The 25,770-nt window shown below is 43.0% G+C and overlaps 1 protein-coding gene across 1 annotated transcript in view; it reads left to right on the forward strand.

The window, feature by feature from the left end:
- The first annotated feature begins 19,433 nt into the window (after positions 1 to 19,433).
- The window catches only part of LOC132234690 (cyclin-Y-like protein 1), a 57,972-nt gene continuing 51,635 nt past the window's right edge, over positions 19,434 to 25,770 (forward strand). Inside the window, exon 1 of the mRNA XM_059695975.1 lies at positions 19,434 to 19,629. Within this exon, the coding sequence (XP_059551958.1) occupies positions 19,434 to 19,629 (196 nt within the window). The remainder of the gene's footprint in view (positions 19,630 to 25,770) is intronic.

The raw sequence follows: 25,770 nt of genomic DNA on the forward strand, positions 1-25,770 counted from the left end.
GATTATCAAATGATTTCTCAACAGAAACACATCAGGCCAGAAAAGAACGGACAGATATTTACAAAGTGATGCAAAGCAAAGGACTGAATCCAAGAATACTCTATCCAGCAAGGCTATCATTCAAACTTGAAGGGGAAATAAGAAGCTTCACAGACAAAAAAAGGATAAGGGAGTTTATCGCCACCAAGCCAGCAATGCAAGGAATGCTAAAGGGACTGGTATAAAAAGAAGAAATAAAAAGCTCAGAAAGAAAACAGCCACACACACACACAAAAAAAAATGGCTACAAACAAGTACCTTTCAATAATAACTTTAAACGTAAATGGACTAAATGCTCCAACCAAAAGACATCGAGTGGCTGAATGGATAAAAAAACATGACCCATACATCTGCTGTCTACAAGAAACCCATCTCATTAGAAGGGACTCACACAGACTGAAAGTGAAAGGATGGAAAAATATCTTTCACGCAAATGGAAAGGAAAAGAAAGCTGGGGTAGCAATACTTATATTAGACAAAATAGACCTCAAAGTGAAGGCCTTAACAAGAGATAAGAAAGGCCACTTCATAATACTAAAGGGATCAATACAACAAGAAGATATAACCCTGGTAAACATATATGCACCCAATGTAGGAGCACCCAAATTCATAAAAAACTCCTGGAAGATATCAAAGGAGATATCGACAACAATACCATCATAGTAGGGGACTTTAATACACCATTGACAGCACTGGATAAGTCCTATAGACAAACAATCAGCAAAGATACAGCAATCCTAAATGACTCACTAGATCAGATGGACTTAATAGACATCTTCAGAACACTTCACCCCAAAGCCAGGGAATATACGTTCTTCTCAGGTGCTCATGGGACATCTTCAAAAATAGACCACATATTGGGTCACAAGCAAAGTATCCCCAAATTCAAGAAGATTGAAATCATAAAAAGCATCTTCGCAGACCACGATGGCATAATACTAGAAATAAACTACAATAAAAACAACCCAAAATACTCAAAAACCTGGAAGCTGAATAGCATGCTATTAAATATTGACTGGGTTACCAATGAGATCAAAGAAGAAATTAAAAACATCCTGGAAACTAATGACAATGAAAACACAACAATCCAAAACCTATGGGACACAATGAAAGCAGTCCTGAGAGGGAAGTTTATAGCGCTACAGGCCTATCTCAAAAAACAAGAAAAAATGGTAGTAAATCACCTAACTCTACAACTCAAAGATTTAGAAAGAGAGCAACAAGAAAACCCCAGAGTGAGCAGAAGGAAGGAGATAATAAAGATTAGAGCAGAAATAAATGACATAGAGACCAAAAAAACAATACAGAAAATCAATGAAACCAACAGCTGGTTCTTTGAAAGGATAAACAAGATTGACAAACCTCTAGCCAGACTCACCAAGAAGCAAAGAGAGAGGACCCAAATAAACAAAATCAGAAACGATAGAGGCGAAATAACAACAGACCCCACAGAAATACAAATGATTGTTAAAAAATACTATGGACAGCTCTACTCCAACAAACTAGACAACCTGGAGGAAATGGACAAATTCCTAGAAAAATACAACATTCCAAAACTCAATCAGGAAGAATCTAAAAATCTCAACAGGCCAATAACTATGGAAGAAATTGAAGCAGTCATCAAAAAGCTTCCATCAAACAAAAGCCCCGGACCAGATGGCTTCACAGGGGAGTTTTACCAAACATTCAAGGAAGAACTAAAACCTATCCTCCTCAGACTACTACAAAAAATTCAAGAGGAAGGTACACTTCCAAGCTCATTCTATGAAGCCAGCATCACCCTAATACCAAAACCAGGTAAAGACAACACAATGAAAGAGAATTACAGGCCAATATCCCTCATGAACATAGATGCCAAAATCCTCAACAAAATCTTAGCAAATCGGATCCAGCAGTACATCAGAAAGATCATACACCATGACCACGTAGGATTTATCCCAGGGATGCAAGGATGGTACAATATCCGCAAATCAATAAACATGATACATCACATAAACAAATTGAGAGAAAAAAAACCCACATGGTCATATCAATTGATGCAGAGAAAGCATTTGACAAAATTCAACACCCATTTTTGATAAAAACTCTCAGTAAGGTGGGAGTAGAAGGATCATACCTCAGCATAATAAAAGCCATATATGACAGGCCCACAGCCAGCATCATACTCAACGGACAAAAACTAACACCATTTCGCCTAAGAACAGGAACAAGACAGGGATGCCCCGTCTCACCACTCCTGTTCAACATAGTACTGGACGTGTTAGCCATTGCAATTAGGCAAGAAGAAGAAATAAAAGGCATCCAAATTGGAAAAGAGGAAGTAAAACTGTCCTTATTTGCAGATGACATGATATTATACAAACAAAACCCTAGAGACTCCATCAAAAAGCTACTAGACTTAATACATGAATTTGGCAATGTAGCAGGATACAAAATTAACCCCAAGAAATCTGAGACATTTCTTTACACCAATAGTGAACTTTCAGAAAGAGAGATTATAAAAACAATCCCGTTTACCATCGCACCAAAAAAATTAAGCTACCTAGGAATAAACTTAACTAAAGAGGTAAAAGACCTCTACTCAGAAAACTACAGGACATTGAAAAAAGATATAGAGGAAGACATAAACAGATGGAAGAACATACCGTGTTCATGGATTGGTAGAATCAACATCATTAAAATGTCCATACTACCCAAAGCAATCTATAAATTCAACGCACTTCCCATTAAAATACCAACAGCATACTTCAGAGATTAGAACGAACTCTCCAAAAATTCATCTGGAATAAAAAAAGACCCCGAATAGCTGCAGCAATCCTGAAAAAGAACAAAGTAGGTGGGATCTCAATACCAGATATCAAGGTGTATTACAAAGCCACTGTTCTCAAAACTGCCTGGTACTGGCACAAGAATAGGCATACAGATCAATGGAATAGAATAGAGAGCCCAGAAATTGGCCTGAACCAATATGCTCAATTAATATTTGACAAAGGAGGCAAGAACATACAATGGAGCCAAGATAGTCTCTTCAATAAATGGTGTTGGGAAAATTGGACAGATATATGCAAGAAAATGAAACTAGACCACCAACTTACACCATACACAAAAATAAACTCAAAATGGATAAAGAACTTAAATGTACGACAGGAAACCATAAAAATTCTAGAAGAATCCAAAGGCAACAAAATCTCAGACATATGCCAAAGCAATTTCTTCACTGATACAACTCCTAGGGCACTTGAAACGAAAGAGAAAATGAACAAATGGGACTACATCAAAATAAAAAGCTTCTGCACAACAAAAGAAACCATCAACAAAACAACGAGAAAACCCACTGTGTGGGAAAACATATTTGCCAATGACATATCTGATAAGGGCCTAATCTCCAAAATTTATAGGGAACTCATACAACTTAACAAAAGGAAGATAAACAATCCAATCAAAAAATGGGCAAAGGACCTAAATAGACACCTTTCAAAAGAGGACATTCAGAAAGCCAAGAGACATATGAAAACATGCTCAAAGTCACTAATCATCCGAGAGATGCAAATCAAAACAACAATGAGGTACCATCTCACACCTGTCAGACTGGCTATCATCAACAAATCAACAAACGACAAGTGCTGGAGAGGATGTGGAGAAAAAGGAACACTTGTGCACTGCTGGTGGGAATGCAGACTGGTGCAGCCACTATGGAAGACAGTATGGAGTTTCCTTAAAAAACTGAAAATGGAACTCCCATTTGACCCTGTGATCCCACTTCTAGGAATATATCCCAAGAAACCAGAAACACCAATCAGAAAGGATATATGCACCCCTATGTTCATAGCAGCACAATTCACCATAGCTAAGATCTGGAAACAGCCTAAGTGCCCATCAGTAGATGAATGGATTAGAAAACTGTGGTACATCTACACGATGGAATACTATGCTGCTCTAAAAAGGAAGGAACTCTTACCATTTGCAACAGCATGGATGGAACTGGAGAGCATTATGCTAAGTGAAATAAACCAGTCAATGAAGGAAAAATACCACATGATCTCACTCATTGATGGATAATAGAGACCATTATAAACTTTTGAACAATAATAGATACAGAGGCAGAGCTGCCTCAAACAGATTGTCAAACTGCAGTGGGAAGGCCGGGGAGGGCGGGGGTGCAGGAGGTAGGGGGGTAAGAGATCAACCGAAGGACTTGTATGCATGCATATAAGCATAACCAATGGACATAAGACACCAGGGGGTAGGGGAGGCTAGGGAACTGTCTAGGGCGGGGGGAAAAATGGACACATATATAATACCCTTTGTAATACTTTAAGCAATAAAAAAATAAAAATAAAAATAAATTAAAAAAATTAAAAAAAAAAGAAACTCAGATCTACATAAAGAAAGGATGTCAGAGAAGGAATAAATGAAGGTAAAGTTTTTTTGTTTGTTTTTGTCAATCCTCAACCAAGGATATTTTTTTCTATAGAGTTTTTTAGGGAGAGTGGAAGGGAGGGGAAGAGACAGAGAGAGAGAGGGAAACATCAATGTGAGAGAGATACATCAATTATTTGCCTCCAGAACACACCCCGGTGGGGGCCAAAGATTGAGCCTATAACTGAGGTATGTGCCCTTGACCAGAATGAACCCATGACCCTTGAGTCTGCAGGCAGATATTCTAACCAAACTAACTAGGGCAATAAAGTCACTTTTTAATTTTTTTCTTATTCTTAATTGATCTAAAATGTAACTGTTTAAATTAGTAATAGTGAAAACTTATTAGGTGCTTATACTAGTAGCCTATGGATATGTGAAATGAATGACAGCAATGTAATAAGGAACTGGATGGAGGAATTGGGAACTCCCTGCTATAAGGAACCTGCACTACTCTTGAAGTGATGTAGAGTTTTTTGAAAGTGAATTTAGATTAGTTGTTAATATATATATATATATATATGATAAACTCTAGAACAACCACAAAATTAATTTTTGAAAGAACTGCAATTAATATGCTAACAGAAGGGATAAAAAAGAATCATCCTATATATTAAAAGACCAGCCACCATAATCATAAGGACCTGAACGACCAGAGACCACAACCACCATAGCCCCTCAACCGGCTGGCTCCACCCCCAAGCAAGCGGTTAGGGGCAATCAGGCAGGCAGGCAGAGTGGTTAGGGGTGATCAGGTAGGCAGACCAGTGTTTGGGAGTAATCAGGTAGGCAGGCAAGTGGTTAGGGCGATCAGGTAGGCAGGCCAGCAGGTAGGGGCAATCAGGTAGGCAGATGGCTCCTTGCAGAGCTGGCCCTGCCCCCCAGCAAGCAGTTAGGGGTGATCAGGCAGGCAGGTGAGCAGTTAGGGGTGATCAAGTAGGCAGGCGGCCCCTTGCAGAGATAGCCCCATCCCCCAGCAAAGGAAGAGGGAGGCCAGGGCCATTGGCGGCAACTCGGTGGCAGGTGGGCAGCCGGCCAGCTATTGCCCCCAGAGGGAGGCCCAGGCTAGCCAAGCCATTGCACCTCACACCTGTCCCCAGCAGAGGGAGGCCACTGGTGGCAGGGGAGGGGGGCAGTGCTTCACAGATGGCAAGCAGTGGTAGCACCAGGGATGGGGCCAGCTGCATGCAGCCGGGGGAAGGAAAACCCCAATAGGCCCTGATCTCAGGCCAGGCCTATGGATTCTACCCAAGGGTTTAGAGCAGTGGTTCTCAACCTGTGGGTCGCGACACCTTTGGGGGTCGAATGACCCTTTCACAGGGGTCGCCTAAGACCATCGGAAAACACATATATTTTTGTGATTAATCACTATGCTTTAATTATGTTCAATTTGTCACAATGAAAATACATCCTGCATATCAGATATTTACATTACGATTCATAACAGTAGCAAAATTACAGTTATGAAGTAGCAACGAAAATAATTTTATGGTTGGGTCACCACAACATGAGGAACTGTATTAAAGGGTCCTGGCGTTAGGAAGGTTGAGAACCACTGGTTTAGAGGGTGCAGGCCAGGCTGAATGACCCCCCAAATTCACGAATTTTTGTGCACTGGGCCTCTAATATTAAAAAAATATATATGAATTGCCTTGGAAGGTTTACTGTAGTATAACTTTTAGAAAACTGTGTTAACAAAGACATTCCACTAAAGAAATCATACTATAAGGGGCAGTAGAAAGGTAGGTGTTGATGTAGATGTTGCTATATCAATTTCATCATATCTATTGACTGTGAAATTATAGAAAGCTCAACCTAGACCATGCATTTCCCTCATTTTACAGGGAAGAAACTATGGGACTAATATGTGAAATGACTTGTCTATATTTCATTATACTGAGGAAATGGATCTACTACCTATATCCTCTAATTTTCCTATTTGCCACATGTAATGATTGGGCAATATTTGATTCCATTCCATTCTATTTTTGTTAGTTTGTTAACAAAGATTAGACATAGGTGCCATGACCTTCGCGGCGGGGTTCAGAATCTGAAGGAGGGGCTGACGCACAAATGAAATGTTACACAAGAAATATGATTTTAGAAGGCATTGGGGGCCAGGTGGAGCCTCTTTATTGAAGAGACACACTGACTTCTGGCATAGTTCACCTTTTATTTACTTGAATACACATTTGCCCTTTAGCAATGCCTACAGGTATATCAAAGGTAAAGTTTGGTAAATAGTAAAAGGATTATCAGGTTAGGGAATTGCCTTGAGCCAACACTATCTCAACAAGAACAATCATGCTTAGCATCAGCCCTGCTAACACCCAAGGTCCATTGGCCTTCCATCTTCCTTGGTGCACTCTCATGACAGTATCAGCAAGCAGTGGCTTCCCGCACATAGGTTTTATGTGTGTGTGTGTGTGTGTGGTGTGCAGGGGCATGATGGACAATCAAATTGTTGTGTGTGTTTTTTTCTGTCAAATACTTATTTTCTTTAATTTTTATTTACATTATTATATTTTTATTTTATTGTTAAATATACACTTTTGAAAAATGTGCTATTGACATAAATCTGATATTAACTACTAATTTTTTCAAAAACAATCAATAAAATTTTCCAATATTTTAAAGAATGTTATTCATGAGTAATGACCTCTTTCTATCTTCTCTAAATAAACACTTTGGAAAACAACATTTGAAGAGACATTTAAGCCTTTGGATATTTTCTTTGTGAAGCTATTTTGTGATATGTGTAATGTAGTTCTTGTGATTTCTGATGCATTAAACTTTAAAAATAGAAATGATTTTCTTGCTATTACCCCCAGAGTAAGAAGGGAAAGTAGACAGCAAGAAGAATACATTAGAGCCCATGAGTGTCTCCCCATCACTATGTAAATGCCTAACAATGTAAGCACCTATAGCTGAAAATACATTTAAACAAATCAATAGAAAATTCTTCAGGTCCTCAGTAAATATCACTAATTTCTCTGGTCCTGGCCTGAGGCAAAAAAAAAAAAATGAATAGCTGAATGAAGATTGTGAAGATAGGTCACAAGGAAGTAGAAATGTTTGTCAGCTAAAAATAATCATGAATACATGATTCAAATAAGAGTGTAAACTGAATGGAAGCTAAAAACCCATACTATATTTTTTATTACATTTGGAAACCTGTGACTATTAGATCTCACTAGAATACAAATTATTTTAAAACTAAATATAAGATCAAGAAAAAGTAGCTACTGAATGTTACCTATTCAAATGCATTTCATTGCAATAGATTATAAAATTATGAATATAGATGATGATTAGAATTTTGTTTTCTTAATGAAACTTTGAAAGTTATAAAGCTGCTATTACACACTTTTTGAGCTTTCAGTACTGCCCTAGGTAAGCACTCAGAGGTTTTATAATTGCCTTCATGTCTAGATATTTCTTAAACATAAAATCTATACAAGAACCTACCATGCTAGTGATGATACTAAGGTTTATTTTGAATAGTCTTAGTCAACTGAAAAGTGACTTCATTTACATAAAACAATGAATACCAAAATAAGGACCAATGGCAAAAATGAAGTCTATGGCATAGACCAGAGTCCTACCGAGGTTCAGAAGGAAGGACTTCTGAACCCTGGGTTTATAATATAACTATATCCTTTATAGGTACAGTAGAGAATGGTGTGAGGCAGGAGCCCCTTTTGGGTTACATAGGTGTTATAAGTGGTTTTCTTCAGAGAGAGGCCAATTGTGTATGCTGACTTCGTATTACAGAATGGAGTTATCATCCCTGCATTTCTTCAGGGATGGTAGTAACAAGAGGCTTTTATGTGGAAATAGGCTAAACAGAAAATAACTACTTTCAGTCAAGCAGTTCCCGAAGGTGGAATCAAAGAATTCAAAGGAAACTGCATTCAAGAGGTATGATCAATGGAGACAAGAAATTGCATTTGAACGGGGGAAAACACCTGAAAGGGACTTGATGCCAACTGTCAACTTCATGAGATGACTCGGGTGGTTTCAGTTACATTTATCTAATTAAGTGAGTTCTTAATTTAAATTAAACTATCTAGAACGTTAAATATTTGATTTTGAAATGTATTTAAGTTCACAATTTACTAATACATTTAAAACACTGGGATTCACACTTGAAAAGCCATGAAATGTCATATAGCAGCCATAACATATTTCATCAGAGATCAAAGTGAGCAAATCTTATAAACTATAGAGACTTGAAAGTTACAGTTTTCCAAATGTGTTTAAAAAAAGTGTTGTGTTTTAGCTTCATTCAGTTTATATTTTTTATAATTTTAAAAATTGAAGTTTATTTCAACTAAAAAGCAAAAACAAAAAAGCAGTTTGCCCATATGTTTCTCCCAACCTGCCCAGGAATCAGAGGGCCACACAGAGTTCACCCCAGCCCTACATCATGGTGATGCCAGGAAGGAGACCCATGTGCCAGAGCCCAGCACTGTCATGACCTCCAGTCTCACCCATGGTGACAGCACCTTCTCTCTTCTGCCTCTGCCCCCGAAACCCTGCTCTGGACTTGACCCCACCCAAACATGACTCTTCTCCCCCTCTTCCATCAGGAACCTATTGTATGTAGATTAGGGGTCATCAGGGCTGAGAAATGTGCATGAATGACAAATCCATTCCTTCAGACCATCCTCTCAGCAAGGACCAGGGAGAGCCCGGGGAGAGCAGCACTGTCCCATGGCACAAGACAGGCCAGGACCCGACTGGACATGGTGTCAATTCTAGGGGACGGGCAGGAGGAGGGAGAGGGAAAAGTTAAATGTCCTGGCATCAAAGGATCTGTACAAGAGGAACAAGGTTCCCTCTGTGCTCTCCCATTGCCATCGAAAGACCCTAGCTGGGCCAAGTATATAAATTGATTATAACACTTCATCTGTAAAATGGGCCGACATTGCTACTGCTGTCTCTTCCCAATAAAGTTGTGCATCTGAGAGGGAGGGTGTGCAGGTCAGAGGGGTTGTGCAGGTCATACCCAGGACTTGTGAGGATCACGATCTGCTTTATGGCATGAAGGGACAGAAACAGGCAGAGAGGAAAGGAAAAGCTGCTCCAGGCAGGAGAGACACAGAAACATAAAATGTGTGATTCATGCTGGAGGTGAGGCTGAGTGAGATTACAATATTATTTTTCTAGAGCTATGACTCCTTTAATTTTGCTGGAGTTATTGGCTTTGTACAGTAAACCAGAGACTGTTTTTATCAACCTAGGGGAAGAAATGAGGGCCCAATCCCTGGGCTGCTGACTGGGAAGTGATTTATCTGAAACAAAGGTTGACCCTTTGCTGATAACAGAGTCTGAAGGGGGCCCTGGGCCCTGCTCTTGTCTGAGCTCAGCACCTCAGTCCTCAGTGACATGGGGACCGCTGAGGGCACCTGGCCTCCGCTAAACCAGGCCCAGCCACACAAAAGAAACAAACACCGGGCCGGGCAGGCAGGACATCCTCTCCAGCATTCCCGGGCCACCTGCCCTCCGGCCTGGAGTCACAGAGTCCTAGGGAGCAGCACCTGAACTGGCAGGAGCACAATGGACACTTTGTGCCTGACGTCCACCCAGGCCTGCCATACACTTCCCAGCCAGGGTCACATGGTGCAGGACTCATCAAACAGACCCATCTGCAGGACAGTTGCATTTGGATTTTCTCAACAGAGCTCACACTGTTTGGAAGACACAACTCATCTCTTTGCAGATTTGCTGTTTGATTTGCTGGAGTTTCCTGACCAAGAAGAAACAGCCCTTCCCTATGGACAGCATGTCTGCCTCTTCTATTTCCAAAGCATCTGCTTTCTCAATTCCAGGGGACCATCCAGACACCCGACATCAGCCTCTCCCTGAACCTCAAAGGCAACCAGGAGGGGAGCTGCCATCCAGGAGGGGTAGCCAGGCAGCAGGCCAGTTAGTGGGGGGCTTCGGGAGGGCTTGACCCACACCGCCTGCCCCCCTCCCCCCGCAGGCTTGAAGCCAGGAGCAAAGAGCATGGGGCTGCCCCACATTCAATGGTCACAATTCCTGGTCCCCAAGTAAGAAATGAACCAGAGCTCAAGGATTAGGATCATCAGAGCATGCACAGCCCTGAGATGGGGTCCCCTGGCACCACCGGAAGTAGTACCAGGCGGGTGAACATGAGATGAGGTGTCAGGACCACTGCCAGTCAACTGGCCACCAGAGGCCTGAGGGCAGGCTAGTGGGGAAAGGTGGACAGGAGGCACATCCTAGTGTGAACCGGGTCTGCTGTCAGGATCCTCTCCCCCTCTGAGGCAGCTCACAGAGCAACTACTGCATTTCTGAACTAAAAATTAACACACAGGTTTTGACAAAAAATATTTGTCTTTGTGAATTTATATATTTGGGATGTCCTAAAGAGGTTTTAAAAAACTTATGTAGCCCTAGCTGGTTTGGCTCAGTGGATAGAGCGTCAGCCTGTGGACCAAAAGGTCCCAGGTTCGATTCCAGCCAAGAGCACATGCCTGGGTAGCAGGCTCCATCCCCAGTAGGGGGTGTGCAAAAGGCAGCTAATCAATGATTCTCTTTCATCATTGATGTTCTCTCTCTCTCTCTCTCTCTCTCTCTCTCTCTCTCTCTCTCTCTCTCTTCCCTTTCTCTTTGAAATCAATAAAAATATTTTTTAAAATAAAAATCATATGTATTTATATGTGAATCAATCAGGTTTATTACAAAAATAACATTTTATAAAATCAAAAAAGAGCCCTTCACTCCCGAAATCATTGAACACATGTGTGCCCCTCCATGTCCCTCCCTGGACTGGGTCTTTGGGGGCAGGGCCTTCACATTTTACCTTTCAGGAGCTGAGAGGGGCTGGGAGACAGACAGGAGAACAAGAACCACATTTTATTTCAGAAGATACCCAAAGCCATGGAGAACACAGGCTTGGTGATATGAAGAGGGGGTGACAGGGACTACATGGTCTCCTATTGTTGCCCTAACAAATGACTCAAACGAAGTGGCCTTCACCACAAAGTGTGTGATCCCAGGGACTGTGGGTCAGAAACCGGAGGCAGTTGCATCCAGCTGAGCTCCTCCCTGGAAGGTCGGGAGACCCTGCTCCTGGCTCCTGGGGAACTGGAAGAGCCCTCTCCTTGCAGAGCACTTTCCTGCTGTGTCCCTGCCAGAGCCACTCCTAGTTCCAGGGCCTCCAGAAAACCTTGGTTCCTGGTCCCTTCCTCCAGCCTCAACTTCCTGCAGCCAGCAACTCAGACTGAGCCCCTCCCACGGGCATCTGTGACCCACCCACTTTCAAGAGCACATGGTTACTGAGGGCCAGGACCTTGGGGGAGAGCTGCACCTTCTGTACATTCTGTAGAGGGTCTGGGGTTGGTTGGTGCTGAATAAATGTTCATTCAGTGATTTAAAACAACCACACAAGAACCCCAGGTTACATTGGCCCACCTGGCTGACCTCAATGAGAGAGAAATATCAATCGGCTGCCACCTGCACACTTTCTACTGGGGATCGAGCCTGAAGCCCTGCAACCCTGCAACTCTGGCATGTGCCCTGACCAGGAATCGAACTAGCGACCTCTCCTCCTTAGTGCATGGACACCACTCAACCTACTGAGCCACACCAGCTGGGCTGATCAATTTTTAATTGGATTACTTATTTTCTACTATTGAGTTTAAAGAATTCTTTACATATTTGGGGTAGAAGTCTATTGTATTTAAGATTCGCAAATGTTTTCTCTACACTTGTCTTTTTAATGATTTCTGTCTAATTGTAGCATTTTTTTCATGAGTTTTAATTTATTAATTTTTTAAAATTTTTACACCTGAGCTTTGGTGGCATGGCTAAGAATCCTTTGTCTAACCCAAGGCCGCAAATGTGTTATCTAGGTTTTCTTTTGGAAGTTTATAGTTTCAACTCTTACCTTTATATCTATAATCTGTTTCAGTTAATTTTTTGTGTATGGTGTAGGTAAGGACCTAAGTTTTTGTATGTGTGTGCTTGCATATCCAATTATCCCCAAGCCTCTTGTTAAACAGATTTCAATATAGATTTAGCTTTAGTTTTAGATTCAGGATAGAGTTTCTCTCAGATGAGAGGAATCCAGGAGAGGAAGGCAGAACATTACATAAGAGATGCACTTACCATCATTGTACTAGCTTCATTGTTCATGAGCATTTGATATTATAAGCACAAACAAGTAAGCAAAAGAGAGCTTCACTCACCAATGATAAGGATATGTCTACAACTAGAGATTTGACCAAGTCCAAGTATTTGTACCTGAAGTCCAATATATCTGTATATTTTTAATGAGGATAATGCTGCCTAATTGGTAGAGTTGCTTTAAGGATCAGAAAATGCACACATATAAAGTGGTTGACATGTGGTAGATGCTCAACCCACAGTAGCTCTCTTGGTTATTATGACACTCCTGTTACGAGTACTGGAGAAAACAGGATCATGTCAGAGTGAAGGGCCACACGAATTTTCTGGATTTAGGTTTGCCGCAGAAAGAAGGCTTTATTAAAGGTGCTTCTTCAATAAAACTGTCTCTCTGTTTATTCCTGAGAATCCCTTATATGCTCATACGTCTATCCAAAATAATGAAAGGAAGACTATGCTTTTCATCTCTACCCTGGTGAAATACTGGTTTTAAAAAAATAACAAAAACCTGATCGAAGCGATTCAGGAAAATTTGTCATTAAAATCAAAAGACTTCCCTGTGTCCAACAAGTACACTTTCTCAGACAGCCTCTGTCGGGCAGGTGCATCTGCCTCCTGGTGCTGCTCCCACAGCAGATCCACCGGTGAATCCAGACACCAGGGGTGACATAGAAACCGCTCTCTTTCAGTACCTCTCCAGGAACATAAAGCCATATTTACATATGCAAACATAGGTAGCTCTATAGTAGAGCTGAGGATATCTAGCAATAAAATATACAAACTATTAGAATTCTAAATCCTCTTCCCTTTTGAGTCTAGCAACTGAAAGGAATGGAAACAGGCCAGACATTTTGCTGTGACAAGCCAAAACTTCACGGACAATGCTGAAAGGCAGGGAGATTATTTAGTTTCTTGATGTGAGCAAAAACTAAAGTTACCTGATCATTCATAATCATGAGACATGCTGAGGAAACTCTTAGAAACTTGGATTCCTTACTCATTAATAAAAGTCTGAGTATAATCTAACTTATTAGAGAAACTGGGGAATAAAAATATGCTTGGTCCCAACGCCAGGAAAGTCAATATCTTAGAAGGACAATACCCCGAAACAAAATAACAAATAGTAGATGTCAGGAACAGTCAGACTGAACCTACAGCTCATGTGACTAGATCCAAAGAGGCTGTGTTGGTGAAGGCATGGCAAAGATAACCATCCCCAGTCTCTACTCCTCAAGCCAGGCTTTGTTTTGTTTGTTTGTTTCTCCCTCTCCCATCACATGGCATTTGTATCAACTTTTGCCCCAAATTGTCTCCCTCTTGTGTATTTCCTCTACCAATGAACTCAGGACCCCAGGTACCCAAGGCAGAAATCCACAAGCCTCACTACATTGCCCCTCAGCCATTGCCAAGTATCTGATCAATTACAAAATTGTGCTGATTCTCTCCCCTTACTGTTTCTTTTTAAAGTGTGCGTGTGTGTGTGTGTGTGTGTGTGTGTGCATGCGTGTGTGTATTTTTAGTGATTGTGTTAGAGGGAGAGGACGGGAGAGAGATCGAGAGATGGAAGCATTGATCAACTGCCTCCTATGTGCCCCCTACTGGGGATGGAGCCTACCACCCAGACATGTGCCCTGACCAGGAATCAAACTGGGGACCACTTGGTTCATGGGTCACCACGCAACCACTGAGCCACACCAGCTGGGCCCCTTACTGTATCTTGAATCTGTTCACCATCCCCACTGCTACCTTTTCAGGCCTCGCCATTTCTTGCCTGAATTATTGCAACTGTGTCTTAGGCCCCTTGCCCGTTTGTTTACCTCCTTCAACCCATTCTCCAAAAGCAGCCAATGGACTTGCTGAAGTGAACATCAGCACGTCAGTGACTCCCAATGATAGAACAATAACATGTAAATTACATGGCATACGATTCCCCACCTCACATGAGCCAGCAGCCCTGCTTCATTCCCCAACCTCACCGCTTTCCATATCTTCCTTGTGCTTTTCATTTCGGTCTGTCCAAGCCAACATTGCTCCCCAAAAAAGTAAAAAATAAACAGAAGAGTTGAAATTTTAAAAAGTGTTATATTTAAGCTATCATATCTAAAATATTACCATTCCAGATAAATATATGCCACACACACAGACACACACACACACACACACACACACACACACACGTATATGTGCGATGGAACATTAATTAGCCACGACAAAGAAGGAAATCCTGCCATTTGCAACATGGATGGAATTTAAGGGCATTATGCTCAGTGAAATAAGTCAGACAGAGAAAGACAAAATTGTATTATATCACTTATATGTGAAATCTGAAAAGCCAAATGCATAAAAACAGAGTAGATGGCGGTTACTAGGGTCTGGGGGTGAGGAAATTGGAGAAATATTAAGGGTACAAACTTGCAACTAGTAGATAAGTCTTGGAGATCTAATGCACAGCATAGTGGTTCTAGACAAAAATATGTATTATACTGTAAACTTCAAAGTTGCTAAGAGAGAAATCTTAATTGTTCCCATTATAAAAATATATATAATTACAGGAGTTGACAGAGGTATTAGCTACCACTGTGGTGGCAATTATGTTACAATATATATATGTATCAAATCAACATGTTATACATCTTAAACTTTCACAGTGCTACATGTCAATTATATCTCAATAAAAAATTATCATTCCAACATGTGACATTAGCCACATGTCAAGTACTCAATAGTCACATGTGGACAGTAGCTACCATACCAGATAGTGGAAGTCTAGGATGCTTGAGTGTTCCCCAGTCTTCCCCATGCCTACCTATCTTTGGGATTTTCCATTAGCTGCCACCTCTGGCTGAAATTTTTTCTCCTCCTCATTCACATCCCACCACCCCACTGGGATCGTTGTTCCTCCATTATTGTGCCCTTCCTGATACACCTCCTTCAAATTATGTCTCTTTCATACATTCCCAGAGCATACTCAGCTTTCCTCAGCAAGGTAGGTTTTGAGTTTGTTTTAACTAGCGTCACAGATACCTCAAAATGTCCAACAATTAGCAAAACATTTGGCACGTAGCAAATTAAATGGACACTAATGGTTGCCTGCCAAGCCATAATTCCCGCCTTAGTCAGGCATCTACTCAGAGGCCATGAAGCCCCATTCAGCTCTAAGGTCAAATCCATCAGCACATGCTATTACCCTGGGGATTGTTATTGGTCTGGGATGGGCATGTGGCCTAAGTTAGTTCAATGAGCCAAAGGGGAAAGAAAGGCTTTTGCTTTTTCCCACAGTGTGATCAAGAAAGTGTGCTTCCCCTATTACTGCTGGCAGGCTTCTTATGAGGAGCCCTCCAACAGGGCAAAGACAAGGAGAGAAGACGGGGCCATTAAGTAGCCAGGAGTTGAAGTCTAGATTGAGTCTGGACTTCAAGATTTATGAGATAACAAGTTTCCTAATTGTTAAAGCCAGTTTGAGTGAGTCTTTTATTACCTGCTTCCCAGAGTATATAATAGATCTTATTAAATTATGTTAAATGAATGTTTATTATGTGACAGACATTGTTCTAGACCAGTGGTTCTCAACCTTCCTAATGCCGCGACCCTTTAATACAGTTCCTCATATTGTGGTGACCCCCGACCATAAAATTATTTTCGTTGCTACTTCATAACTGTAATGTTGCTACTGTTATGAATCGTAATGTAAATATCTGATATGCAGGATGTATTTAGGCGACCCCTGTGAAAGGGTTGTTCGATCCCCAAAGGGGTCATGACCCACAGGTTGAGAACCACTGTTCTAGACATTATACAGATAATATCCCCTTTTAGAAAACCTATGTAAGCTTGATGTTTTTAGTGTCTTTCAATTTTTACTTCTATGTTTTGTTAAAAAAAATCATCTTCAGAGATAAGATCTTCCTAGATGAATTAGGGCATTTTTTCCTTCTACTAGCCCAGAGGTGGGAAGCCTTCTTGGTGTCTGTTCCCTGGGACTTTAGATTGCTGGAGATCAGAGGCTGTGGAGTGTTCCCATTCTTCACCTTTCTGCTGTATTTATTGCTATTTGATAGTCCCCATTCTTCAGCTGTATATGGACGTTGGGTGGTAAATCATTTGTCTCTTTAATCTTTACATCATCAAGCCAACAAGATGTGACCGAAAGGACTGCACACGACCCACTGATACTGGATCTTGACTATATGGGATTTGGGTTGTGTTTCTTAGGGAGAAAATGGGAGTGGGGAGTGTTCTGTATTTGGGAACATACTGAGGTTGGTATCTGATGAGCTGTGGCAGAGAACAAGCTAAGCGTCAACTGAAAGGGCGAGTCATCGCGGGGCCGACGTGGGCCGGCCGCCGGGCCCCATGAGGCACAGCCTGACCACACTGCTGGCGGCCTCAGGCACCGACTCCCCAGCCCACGCAGGAGCCCGGCGCAGGCCACCCGCCCGCCGCCCCTGACCAGACCCAAGTGGCAGCGGTAGTGGCGGCGGCGATGGGGCGGGGTGTGTGCCCTTGCCCGAGGAGATGGAGGAGGAGGCGATCGCCAGCGCCCCCGGGGACGAGACGGAGGATATGGACTGCCTGTCTGGGCTGGGACTGGTCGATCTGATGGACCGCCGGCAACCCGACTGGCCCCTGGAGCCCGGGCTCAGCTCGCCCTTGGGGGGGCGAGGACTGTGCCCTCCATCTTGCCCTGGGTCCTCCATTTTTGGGCAGAGCCATGTGCTCGGCGGTGGCTTCTTCCCGGAGGCCCAGGCCTCTGCTGGCCACGCCCAGGATTTCTCTGGAAGAACCAATGATAATCAAGGGACGTGCGCGCCATAGAGATGACCACATCCTGTGTAACAAGACCCGACTTGCGCCTGGCCAATCGGAGGGGCCCACAGTCCCCTCCCCTGCCCTTACTATAAAACCCACAATCCCATCAGGCCTTGCTCTCTTTCGGCCACTGGGCTTACCGTTGTATCTGTGAGTGTGGTCGGGGAGCCGAACTAGTTCGAAATGAAGGACTCTTTGCTTTTGCCTCGGACTCGCTGGCTCCCTGATGGGCTTTTTGGGAACCTTGAAATCTGGGCACAACATCCACAGAACCCCTTTCCCTCTATTTTTCCTGGCCCGCTCATTTACGGTTAGGTTGGAGGCCATATGACTAAATCTAAATAAAGGAATAGGACTGTATGTAACATAAGCCACTTGAGAGCTGATCCTTGAAATAATCTTATGTAATAATCTATATTTACCTACAGGGCAACAAACCAGAGACAGTAGAGAAAGCTGGGGAGTGGGGATGGGGGGTTGTGGGGGCGGGGGGTGGGGGGGTGGGGGGCTGGGGAGTGTTGGGGGTAGGGAGCTCCCAGGGCGGATTCCATGGACACCCCCTCTCCGGGGTGGAAGTGCCCAGATAGAAGGCTGGCTGGGCGGCTCCTTCCTTCCCACATCTGTGTCCACCCGCATCCATGGAGCCTGCCCTGCGGGGAGAAGCCCCAGACACCGGTGACCCCGTGGCAACAGGATATCTTACCCTGCGCGCAGGGCCCTGGCTCCCTGGGATCTGGCAGCAGTGTTTGGGGCGCTGTCGGAAAAGTAGAAGGGGGTGGGGAGAGGAGAGTGAGCTCCTGGTGCTGTAGGGACAGGCTTATGCCCTTATGCCCGCTGTCACAGGCTTTCTCCTGGCTGATCCAGGGAAGGGACAGCGGGAGGAGGGGCGGAGTCCGCGGAAAGAGCAGGTGTTCTTAGGGTTCTGGGGCCTGGAGGGAAGACCTTAAATGTCTGGCACATGAAGTCTGAATTTTGTTGTGTGCGTCTCTGTCGTTAAGTGCCGGCACTGTTTACAACATAATCTTCAGTGTTGTCTCAAGCTTCCAAGAGCCATCCAAAATGCTATCTAATGACATTCCTAGGACTTTAGACAATAATATTATTAATAGCATCCAGTTACATCCAGGTTCTAAGGATGTAACTAAGTGCTATTTCAAAGAAACTGAAGTTCATCAGATCATTTCCCATTCCACTGTGGTCTCCACATGTTAATATATTGCTCATGTCACCAGACTTACATCTTTTATACTGTTGAATATTAATAATCTCTGCTTCCCTGATTTTTTGAGGTGACCTTTCTCTCCTATTCTTTTAATAAAGGAGACCGCTCCCTCTGGTCCTCTGGGGGGCAACTATTGGATTGAAGGGTTTGTAAATGTTTGTACATTTTGCAATTGCTGAACACGTCTTTTTCTCCCTGATACGTTTTCTGTTCTTCTCCAAAACGTGTACAGTAATTGAACATTGTGTTCACCTCTTTGCCATCGCCAAGGGCATTTGTAGGTTTCCTGCCCTCCTGACCACATTTGAGTGTGTTTAGGAAATTCTGTTTGGAGCCCGAGGCTGGGAAAGGGGATAGAGGGGCTGCAGGGCAGGGAGGGCCAGCATTCTGACCCACTGCCTTCCCTGCCAGGTGGGCACGTGGAGGGAACGCTGCCGTGATTGGTCCCTCGTAACCAGGTGACCACAGGCTGTGTTCTGGTTGGCTGGGGCCGGCCAGGAGCCCTGCCTTCAGTTGAGAAGCAGCTGTGGCAGGCGGTGGAGCTTCGGCTGCGCTCTCTTCTTGCAGTGGTTGTGATTCTCAGCACTTGCCTGATCAGCACACCTTTTAAATACGTGAGACTGCTGGCTGTCCTCACAGACTAGTCAACTCCGTGGAGGCGGCAGCAGCTGACAGCTGGGCGGGGGCGGCGGGGGCCCCTGGGTTTGCCCTTTTGGGGGTGGGGCGGGGGGTGGTTAGGGGGACTGTTGAGTGAAGGCAGTGACAGCGGTGCGAGTAGAAGTTCCTCATGGGGAACAAACTCAGCTGCTGCCTGAAGCCCAATGCCAGCCCCAAGGTGGGCCGGAGCTTGGAGTGGGTGAATCCACACCCTGAGTCTGATGCCTGTGAGGTGACTCAAGCTGCCAGGGCACATGAGGACTTGGGTTTCCAGTTCTGCACATGCCACCCTGTGCTGCGCCTCAGTGACCTGCAAAGGCCCAAAGGTAAGGAGTGGCAGGGGTTCGCTGATCTCAGTCACACCTCTGGGCGCTGCTGACCCCAGGACCCCCTAGATGGGCACCACCTCAGACTCCTCCTTGCCTTCTTTCTGGCATCCTGATCCTTTATTTTTCCCTGTCATGTCTGGCCAGTTTCTTTCCCTGTTCAGTACCCAAATACCCAATTCTTTCTTCCATCCCCACTCACCCTGAGACACTCCAGTTGGCCCTTCCTGTTCGTGGCTCTGTTTAGTGTCTCCTGGGAATCCAGGAAGAATTTGGGGTATATTCTCTCCTTTTTCTCAGTGAAAACTTTAACATCCCGACTTCCAAGGTTCCCTCCCATCTCCCTGTCCTTACCTAGCCTTTTGGTTCTTAGTGAAGGAATCAGGTAGGGCCCAGTGATACCCTTGTTTCTATCTGTTAAGACAGTTGATACTCTGAACAGTTCCGCTGCAAAGATTTTAAGGGTTGTTATGTAAACTCAAAATCAATAACCGACATAGAACCTATATAGTGTTACTACATTGGCTGTTTTCAGTTGCCTGGATAGAAGCTATTTATTCCTTCCAACTTATAATTTGAACACAGAAGGAAATGGTGGGAGAGGGAACTCAAAATTTCTCGAATCATGTGAAGTGTTACTGCCAGTCCTATAGAGAATAGTTGCTTGTTTGTTTTTTTACTTATAGGAGAACCCAGGGAGTTCTGGTTACTTTGATATGTCCACGCTGACGCAAAATTTCCGCGGTCTTACTTCAGTGACCTAACAGACTTCCCTGTCACATTGCTTGTTCTAAAGGAGCGTGGGTGGTTCACAAGGTGTTGGTCAAAAGTTTCTAAAGAGAACACACATATGTAGACTTTAGTTTGTAACATAAGTCTAGGCAGTTAAGATGTAAAATTGTGCACAAGAATGTTTGTCTTCATCGTCTCCCCTACTGCCAGTAGGTTTCTGTTTAACTGTAAGAATGTTGAGGTCAAAGTTCTGAAGACCAAATTCCTGAAGAGGGGTTTGGGGAGTGGAGAAGTGGGAGGAGAGAGGGAGGAGAGAGGAAATATGGTACTTGGTTTCAAATAATTCTGGGTAACAATATAGCTAATGAAGACTGTGATTTGTGAAGTAGGAAACATACATTTACAAAGATGTTAAAGCCTCTTTGACCCCCTTTTTTTTTTTTCATTTAAATGGCAGAGATTATTTCATAGAGAAAACACATCATAGCTCTTATTCTATTTAAACTCTAGTTGAGCTTTTCACTCCTTTAAAAGTTAGAATAATTAAGCCTAGGGGTTCACCTGGATCTTGGCTATGTCTTTATAACTGAAAAGTACTCCCTGTTCAGTATATTAAAATAGTATGAGAAAACGAGCAAATTACGTGAATTAATGAATTGTACCTTAAACACAAAACAAGTGAGAACCTCTGAAAATTTCTGTTCACTCTGTTTGGTGCTGTAAGGCAAGCCTCTGAGTGATTTTATAAACCAGGTAGTAGATGGGTGGTGTTGGATGAGAGACCAAAATAGGACCTTTATACACTTCTTTTAAGATTTACAGCTCACTCCCCTGTATAGCCCATTTGGTCCTTCTAACTGCAAACAAGTCCCGTGTATATTCTTCTATTGCTGATGAAGAAACTGAGACTTAGAGATGTGAACGGATGTGTGACCAGCCGCTGAACAGGAGAGGCTGACATGCAGGGGATAGATGCGCCCAATTCAATTTGGTGATGCATCCAGCGCTCCTTAGAATGCAGCCTGTATGTTATAAACTCTCCACAAAGCGAGCCTATTTAACTTGCTCCAGTCTTGATTATTTCCATTTGAAATTATTGTATACAACTCAGAAGCAACAATTACCACTCCATCTATGTCTAAAACAGCAACAACAACAAACTGATGAACAACATAGATCCACAGACATAGAAATATGAAACAGCTGATGAATCTCAGAGGGAAGGCTGGAGTGGGTGGGTGGGTGGGTGGGACTAGATCAGCCGTGGGCAAACTATGGCCTGCGGGCCAGATTCGGCCCGTTTGAAATGAATAAAACTAAAAAAAAAAAAAAAAAGACCGTACCCTTTTATTTGAATTTATATTAGTTCACACAAACACTCCATCCATGCTTTTGTTCCGGCCCTCCGGTCCAGTTTAAGAACCCATTGTGGCCCTCGAGTCAAAAAGTTTGCCCACCCCTGGACTAGATCAAGCAAAGAACTTGCGTGCATATATGCATAACCCATGGACACAGACAGTAGGGTGGTGAAGGCCTGGGGGTGGGCTAGACAGGGACAATTGTGGAAAATAGGGGACATCTGTAATACTTTGAACAATAAAGATTGAAAAAAATCACTTTGATGAAAGTATAAAAAGTCACTGTCGTGAAAGTTTCCCCGGAGATTAAAGCATTGAACTTTTATATTATCCTTTTAAACATGCCACAATGAATAGCCCCAAGTAAGCCACAGCTAACTAAATAAGTTCATTTTGTGAATGGCGTTAGAATTAGCCAAACGGTGAAGAACATTTGCCAAATACAGCTCATGTGATTTGGGCATATTTGATATATTAGCAGGTATCTGACACTAATTGGCCACAGTTTAATTTGTTTCTTAACACTGTTTCTGAAATGTGCTTGTAATATCAGGGTGAAAGAGAGTGACTGTATTTCTAATTGATAGGTAGAAGTGGGGAAACACATAAATAATCCATAGATTATTTAGGTGCACGTTAAAAAAAAAGTCTAAGACATAGCCTGGTTTTACTGCACATGTATAGCAAGATTCTGCAATTTTGAATTTTCTCAGTAGAATTTTTATATTGTTGCTTTTACTAAAATTGGCTGATTACCATTACTTAAAAGTCGTCCCAACAGTAAGTGATATAAATTGATGTGTAGCTAATTTTTAAATTATGAATTTTTCTACTCAACAAAATTGTATGCTTTTTTCTCTTCTTCCTTCAGGTTTAATCCCTTCTGACCATCCTGGGGCTGGCACAATTTTCCTGAAGAAATGTCAAATGACTGGTAAGTCAAGATAGGATTTAGGTCACAGGTTTTTGTTTGAACAAATAAAAAACATTTCAGTTGTTTACATATGAGGATTGAATTTGTGATCTTACGTAGTGCTCAAGCAAAGGATCCTGTCTCACATTAGAATTGGAAGCTATTCAAACTCTCTCGCCCTATGCAATGCTGTCAGGGTACATCAGAGGAACAGAGCCCTATGGGGTTCCCCAGAAGCCTAGCAGGAGCATGTGCAACTATGTCAATTTCCTGTGTCCTGTTTGACTTTACTGTAGGACTTTACTGCTTCTGCTTGCCTGCGTATTTCCTTAATGTTATGTTCAGTCGCGTTTACTTGCTTAAAAAGGCACACGGATTGAGTCTTTCCGTTGATTGTGACAGTTGAAGTACAGGCGGGGAAGGGTCCATTTTATTTGAATCCATGCAGCTCAATAAAGAGTGGGGGTTCTAACATGCGTTTTCATGGCATGTGTGCATGACTGTCTGGAGCTGATCATTTTGCTTAGGAATGCTGCATTTCTCAGTTTCTTCCAGAACCAGGGGCTGCTCACCTGTAGAGAGAGGGTGAGAGAGTAAAGGAAGTGCTATCCCATGCCCCTCTCCTCAGTCCTAAGGAATGTGTGCCTATGATGCCCCTCCCACGTTAAAGGAGGCAGAGTGGGAAACAGAGTTCAGCCCAAGACCCTCTTTGGAGCTTTCATTTTTCTTCAGATCTTTATTAGAGCAAAATGATTTTGTGTGTTGTACACTTGTTTACTTAGGTTAGCCGCATCATTTTAAAGTTTAAATTGGATAGGTTACTTTGCAGTTGAGTAGAGACGCATTTAATTTCTTAGTAAGATATTCTAGGTGGTTACCTAAGTGGTTCAGGATGCTTGCAGGTGCCTGGCCAGAAACTGGTTCTTAGAGCCCTCAACTGTTAGATCCTGGTGGTTCAAGTACAGAGGGTGTCCACGTAGAATTGGAAACTACGACCGAGTAGTGGCTCAGAGGCACAACAGATAAGCTTTTTTATTAGCTAAGTTTCTCCCCTGGCTTTGCCCTTTGCCCTTTCCTTCTGGACATGAGAGACTTTTATTTGTACCTAAAACAGAATATCCATTAGGTCAAAAGTGTAAAACTTAGTTTTAAGATACTGCTAATAGGACCCATCTTGCCAGGTGCTTTAAATTTTATATTTTGTTGGAAGTTATAAAAGAAATGGAATAAAATTTGGTCTTATCTATATATATAGAAAAAGCCAGCGACTAGAACACTGTAATGGGTGGGGTCCGGCCAGTCATTTTGATGCCCACTGTGGTCAGCAAAGTGACCGTATTGTGGGGGGGCTGGCTGGGCCAACCTCCTGCAGCCCCTCCCCCAGGCCGGCCCCACCCCTGCTGGGCCCCCACCACTTAGATTGGCCCACAGCCCCTCCCCCAGGCTGGCCCTGCCCCTGATTGCTCCCCGCCCCAATAGGGGGCAGGGCTGGCCAGCCAACCTCCTGCAGGTCATACCGCCAGCCGGCCCACTCCTGATCACCCCCCACCACCCTGATCATCCGGTGGCCCCTCCCCACAGCCAGCTCTGCCCCTGATCGCCGACCCCCCACACACCCAGCCCCTCCCCACAGCTGGCCCCGCCCTCAATCAGCCTCCCCCACCCCTATTGGGGGCAGGGCCTGCTGGCCAATCACCCATGGCCCCTCCCCACAGCCAGCCAGGCCCTGATCAGGCCCTGGTCAGGGCAGGCTGGCCAGCCAACCTTCTGCCATTTCCTCCTCTCAACAGGCCCACCCACATCTATCCTGATTGGGGCCTGGCCAGCCAGACTCCACCTGTGCACGAATTTGTTCCCTGGGCCTCTAGTTTTGTATATTAGTAACCTTTCAGGTAATCAGTAACTTCTGTTTTCCTATGGCATTTGTATTAGTATTGATCAGTTAATTCTTTTTATTCTTAGTGGGAGGAAAGAGGAAGAACAACTATTCCCACCATGTAAGTAAATACTTGAAAAGTTATGTAAGAAATTAATCATTTGAATTAAAAATTGTCTGCCATAATTGTAAAAAATCTATAATGAGTCCAGTATCATTAGCATGAACCTGCTTTAGAAGATTTTCTTAATCACTTCAGTTACCTTAGTTAACAAGTTTACGTATTCAGGAAAGTTTTTGGCTTAGTAATGGTCATTTTTTAAGGGGTTCTGACCTTTAAGTTAAATGTCAGTAACATGGTTGTGATATAAAGATCTGCCTTAATTTTTTGCCTTAACTTTTAATTTTGCTTTTTAACAAAATTAACAACAATATAATAGCTAAGGCAATTTTTGTGTTATCTATTGACTTATTGTTTTAGCAGCTGAACGCTTAGCTTTCTCCCTCCAGTGTGGTCTTTTTTCCCTCCTTCTGTTCTCCCAACATGTATCATGGTTTTTAGTAAATCCGAATCATTGTTTCTGTTATCATGACTATGCAAATATTTGTTACCGTTGAGCCATCTAGTTCTCTGGCTATGCCTTTTTCTTGTATACCCTTCACTCTTTTGATCAAAAAATGTATACGCACTCTGCATGATTATGTTGGTGTTTATTAACTTACTAGGGGCCCTGTGCATGTGATTCATGCACTGGTGGGTGGTGTGGCCTGTGGGGATAGGCCCGCTGTGGGAGCAGCCGAGTGGCACATCATAGCGACCGGTCATTCCACCATTTGGTCGTTTTGCACATTAGGCTTTTATTATATAGGATAGTTAATTTATAAAATTTGAAAGAATCTACAGAAGTGAATAATTTTGTGAATACCTGTTTTCAAACTGGTAACCATTCTGGTCCAGGCACTGCTAAGAAAACTAAGCAATGGAATCAAAAATGTCAAGAATTATTTATTTTAGTCGATATTTGTGTGCCCTCAATTTGTCACCTATTGCCGGTTTTATATCTCCCCATTAAAAAAAAGTCTAGTCAGAGTTTAGAATAAGTTTTCTTTATTCAAAGCATAGTCTGACTTTACCTATTATTTTGAATCAATTAAACCTGAAAAGGAGTGAAAATTGAGTTATCATCTGTAAAAATGTGTATTCCTTTTTGGTACCCCCTATATTACTGAAATTTGAGCACTGCTACACTTCTTCAGAATAA

This window comes from Myotis daubentonii, chromosome 1 (genome assembly GCF_963259705.1).
Source record: "Myotis daubentonii chromosome 1, mMyoDau2.1, whole genome shotgun sequence".
In the NCBI taxonomy this organism is placed as follows: domain Eukaryota; kingdom Metazoa; phylum Chordata; class Mammalia; order Chiroptera; family Vespertilionidae; genus Myotis; species Myotis daubentonii.